The sequence below is a fragment of the Austrofundulus limnaeus genome, unplaced genomic scaffold (genome assembly GCF_001266775.1).
Source record: "Austrofundulus limnaeus strain Quisiro unplaced genomic scaffold, Austrofundulus_limnaeus-1.0 Scaffold28, whole genome shotgun sequence".
Lineage (NCBI taxonomy): Eukaryota > Metazoa > Chordata > Actinopteri > Cyprinodontiformes > Rivulidae > Austrofundulus > Austrofundulus limnaeus.
This window is the reverse complement of record NW_013952430.1, coordinates 2,333,125-2,338,085: the sequence shown is the minus strand read 5'-3', so window position 1 is coordinate 2,338,085 and position 4,961 is coordinate 2,333,125. Positions and strand designations below refer to the sequence as shown.

The 4,961-nt window shown below is 44.4% G+C and overlaps 2 protein-coding genes across 3 annotated transcripts in view; both read left to right on the top strand.

Moving 5' to 3' along the window:
• The first annotated feature begins 1,283 nt into the window (after positions 1–1,283).
• LOC106515354 (probable vesicular acetylcholine transporter-A) lies at positions 1,284–3,792 on the top strand. Its single transcript, XM_014005116.1, has one exon. The coding sequence runs from the start codon at positions 1,816–1,818 to the stop codon at positions 3,376–3,378; it is 1,563 nt and encodes a 520-aa protein (XP_013860570.1). The 5' UTR covers positions 1,284–1,815; the 3' UTR covers positions 3,379–3,792.
• A 425-nt stretch (positions 3,793–4,217) lies between these two features.
• Positions 4,218–4,961, top strand: part of chata (choline O-acetyltransferase a) — a gene marked incomplete in the record, with an annotated part of 7,908 nt that continues 7,164 nt past the window's right edge. The window contains 2 exon segments of one of the 2 annotated variants that reach the window (XR_001309995.1): positions 4,218–4,510; positions 4,787–4,855. Coding sequence is in view for 1 of the 2 variants with exons in the window: in XM_014005115.1 (XP_013860569.1) it covers positions 4,808–4,855 (48 nt within the window). 2 annotated transcript variants of the gene reach the window in all.

The following is a 4,961-nucleotide window of genomic DNA, read 5'->3' as shown; positions in this document are numbered from 1 at the left end:
GAGCTAAACCCAAAACACAAAAAAACAAATATTAACCCCCAAAAAATTAAGATACGCAGGAGACCTTCAAAAAGCAGCCACGGATCCTGATATTGGTGGAAATAAAGTTGTCTTGAAACTTTTGAAAGATCTCATTTCCATGTGATTGGAAATTGTGCAGGGAAAATTGTAAAACAGGCTAAAATCAATTAACAAATTCAATTTATGTACTACTACTTTTGTTTGTTTGTTTGTTTGTTTGTTTGTTTGTTTGTTTGTTTGTTTGTTTGTTTGTTTGTTTGTTTGTTTGTTTGTTTGTTTGTTTGNGTTTGTTTGTTTGTTTGTTTGTTTGTTTGTTTGTTTGTTTGTTTGTTTGTTTGTTTGTTTGTTTGTTTGTTTGTTTGTTTGTTTGTTTGTTTAAACAGTAGGAGAAAACTGATTATACTTGCAGTGGCTTGTCTTCACCGCTAGAGGGCAGTATCCATCTGCCAGTTGGGGGAATGGAAAGGCTTTAACTGCTCCAAACTCCACAGAAACAGAAAAAAAAGTAAGAATGGCTGGATAGATGGGTGGACGGACGGATTAATGTTAGAATTGTATATATATATTTATGAAGCACCAAAACTGAATAAATGTACTATTTTTAATGAATTTGGCCTATACAGCTTAGGCTACAATCAAAAATTTAAACGTCTCAGTTTAAAGTTGTTTCATTTTTTCTGCAGAAAATAAGTTAGATTTTATAAATATGAACCTAAAATGAGATTATGACAAAAAAATTAATCGTTCATGCGTGAATAAATAGTTTTCAGCTCCTTCACCTGCCATGATCAGCTTCTGGTTCAAGGAGCAGCTCATGGGATTTTTCTTCATTTTAATTATCGCACTCAAAAGGTTTTTTGTGCTGATTTTCATTCTCTCAAAAATTAAAAAAAAAGTGTTCCTTTCTGCTAAAGAGGCAAATTGATTAGTTGAAAAACAAATTTAGTAGGAAAAAAACTGAAAAGTCAGTAACTCAGCTTCTGTCTTATCCACTGAAACTAAAGAATGCGTCTTTTTTCTTCAGCAGTGTTCTCATAAACCTGTTTGTAGCATACCATTTAAAAAAATGTAACTTTTAAGAAGTCAAACATCCACTTGTTACAGAAGCACGAGCACTGCCTTGACGCAGCTGACTGGGCAGCAGTGTTCGCTCGGGATTTTGTTTAATTAGCATAAAAGAGCAGCAGGACTGTGCGTCACAGCCATGGATGGAGATGGGAGGGGAGGTGGAGGGGGTTGGTGGGGGGGACACCTATGGGAGTCAACAAACTGCTGTGTGTTTTCCGTCCATCAACCGACAAAAACCCAGTCCGGGCTGATGTGAAATGATGACTTAGCTCGCCGCGTTACAGGTGGCTGAAGACAGCTGGGTGAGGCAGGGAGCGGTGAGGCGCGCGCCGCGGCAGCAGCAGCAGCAGCAGCAGGCGGACCTTCAGGCAGCGGCGCCGCGATACTTTGGAGTTAAGAAAAGAAAAAAAAACTCCAACCTTGTGAGTGCGCTGTCCTGGACCTGCACGTCAAGCTCCATGACTGGATATGAGACAATGAGGCAAGGAGAGATGAAACGAGTCCAAGTCACGGAGGTGAAAACGCGCGCGCAATGACAGACAGCGTGAGGGGCGCAGAAGAGGTAAAGCGGTGGAAAGTTGTCAGGTCTCCCGGTGCTGGAGAGGAAAACTAACACAGACAGAACAGATGTGTTAAGTGTTGTAAACAAACTCGGAGAGAAGAATTATTTTTATTTGCTTTATTTCAAGAAGACAACTCCTAGAAAATATTATTTTAAATTAAATCATGGAACCAGAGGAGATGACAGAGGGACAAGCTGCCAACATGGCTCAGTCTGCCGCCTCCAAGCTGTCCCAGATGGGTGAAAGAACTAAACAACTGGGCAACGTTATCCAAGACCCACAGCGCCAGAAACGGATCATTCTTGTGATCGTTTGCGTTGCCCTTTTATTAGACAACATGCTTTACATGGTGATTGTGCCAATCATACCCGATTACCTGGAGGGGCTGCAGAAAGCAGCGGATGATGCCGAGGCTGCTGCTGCGCCTCACACCAACTCCTCCAACAGCACCGTCCACAGAGCAACCAAAGGCAACTTCGACCTGCAGATCGGCGTCCTGTTCGCCTCCAAGGCCATCCTGCAGCTCCTGGTCAACCCGCTGAGCGGCACCTTCATAGACCGGGTGGGCTACGACATCCCGCTCTTCATCGGCCTCAACATCATGTTCCTCTCCACCCTCACGTTTGCCTTCGCCGACAACTACGCCACTCTGTTCCTGGCGCGCAGCATCCAGGGCCTGGGCTCGGCTTTCGCGGACACGTCGGGGATCGCCCTGATCGCGGACAGGTTCACGGAGGAGGCGGAGAGGAGCAAGGCGCTGGGGATCGCCCTGGCCTTCATCTCCTTCGGGAGCCTGGTGGCACCCCCCTTCGGAGGCGTCCTGTACGAGTTCGCCGGGAAGCGCGTGCCCTTCCTGATCCTGGCCTGCATCTGTCTCACGGATGGGGTGCTGTGTCTCGCCGTGCTGAAGCCCTTCTCCAACCGAGAGAGGGACAACATGCCGGTGGGCACCCCCATCTACAAGCTGATGATCGATCCGTACATAGCTGTGGTGGCGGGGGCCCTGATCATCTGTAACATCCCTCTCGCCTTCCTGGAGCCCACCATCGCGAACTGGATGGAGCAGAACATGAACGCCAGCGAGTGGGAGATTGGCATGACCTGGTTCCCCGCGTTCTTCCCGCACGTGTTGGGCGTGTATCTCACCGTGAAGCTGGCAGCCAAGTACCCGCACCTGCAGTGGTTCTATGGGGCCATAGGCATGGTGTTCATAGGGGCCAGCTCCTGCACCGTGCCCGCCTGTAAGAACTTCGGGCAGCTCATGATCCCCCTGTGCGGCATCTGCTTCGGCATCGCCTTCGTGGACACGGCGCTCCTGCCCACGCTGGGCTTCCTCGTGGACGTGCGCCACGTCTCCGTGTACGGCAGCGTGTACGCCATCGCGGACATATCCTACTGCGTGGCCTACGCCCTGGGCCCCATCGTGGCGGGACAGATCGTGCACGACCTGGGCTTCGTGCAGCTCAACCTGGGCATGGGGCTCGCCAACGTGCTTTACGCGCCGGCGCTGCTGCTGCTGAAGAACGTGGCGCAGATGCGGCCGTCTTTCTCCGAGCGCAACATGCTCCTGGAGGACGGCCCCGCGGGACTGTACGACACCATCAAGATGGAGCAGCGCGAGAAGAAGAGGAAGGGCCTGTGCACGACGATCGACGAGAACGGCATCGAGACGTTTGTCCAGCGCTCGCACTCCGAGGACGAGTCCTCGGGAGGAGAGTACGCGTAAAAAAAAAGGGACCTTTGACCCGAAAGTGCCCGAGCGCGCGCAGCATCTCCACTTCAATCAGCTGTAAAACACAACTGTGCGACAAAACAACTGATATTTATGACAGTTTCGTGTTTGAGTTTCGCTGAAGTAAATCTCTGCCTGTTCATCTTATCATTCAGGGAATATTTAAAGAAAACTGTAATGTTTGCGTCTTTTAATGTCACCTGTGTTCACTTTGACGAGAGAGAAAAAAAAGGAAAATAAATGTGTTTTACATGGTGAAAATGACCAGTGATCTGCATCTTGTTGATTATTTAATAATTAAGTTGAATTCTTTCTGAATGGTGTGCTTCTGGAATGCAAAGCCTAAAATGATCTGTAAAGATGTGTATATTTGATGTACATAATTAAATCAATATTATGGAAACAATACCGTCCTCGTGGTTTGTTTAATGGGCTCTATAATTTTTTTTAACAGACTATGATTATTTAATTATACTCAACAGACGAAAACCCATTCACTTTTAAAATCATGGTCACATAATAGATAATTAAGTACTTTTCGCCTCTGGATACTTATTAATAAAGAACATATGTTGTTTTTTATTAGTTCTAATAGAAATAGAATCAATCTCATTGCAAGTGAAACTGTTTTTTTTATTATTATTTAAAGGATAAATTTGGTGCAAAAACACAAACCATTATACTCCTGAGAGATAACTGATTATATAAAGCTCTGTTTCGTTCAGACCTGCAGATATTTGCATGAAACATCAGCCCAAACAGATGAAAGGTTGCAAAACAAACGCATCGTTCTGCAGAGTAACATCTGAGTCTAAATAAGGTGGAGTGAAGAGGAGAGGTGCCAAATAAAGTTCTCGGCGAATAGCAAGAGTTCTGGGAGGAGCCTGGCTGCCTGGAGGCTGAGGGATTCTCTCAGCATCTCTCTCTAGCCAAGGAAGGAGTTGAGCTGGTGCCATGAAGGAAACAGAAAGATGCTGGAATTGATAAAGGAAACAAGTGATGAGAGTTTGGTGCATTTTTATTTTAGTTTTTGCAAGAATCTGTGCTTTTTTTTTAAGTAAGGATGGATGAAGATATTCTTGCCTGAGCTTCAGGAGGAGAGGGACTTCTTCTTTTCCTATGCTTGGTAAGTATTTCAAATACTTAAAAAATAATAATAGAACAGAAGTTAATGAGAATTTTCTATAACTGTTTTTTTTTTCAAAGTGATGATTCACATAGAAAACTAGTTTTTTGTTTTATTTTTTACAGTTATTTATTTTATTATAATCTTCATTTTCATGCAACATGACCCTTACTCATGTTTAATTTTAATCATTTTAACCTTTTTTAATTTACTGTTTTAGCTAAAATAAATTCTTCCATTGTATTTGCCAACTCTTAATTCTGTCTCTGTTGACAGACCCCCTCTCCTGCTGCAAACATGCCCATTCTAAACCGAGAGCCTTCCAAAAACACTGAGGATGGGGATGTAAATATTTTCTATCTGCTTTATGTTTCTTTAAATTCTGCAAGGAATATACTAGATTAGACAAAGTTTTACTATGGAATAAATACAACTGTATACATATGTGTAT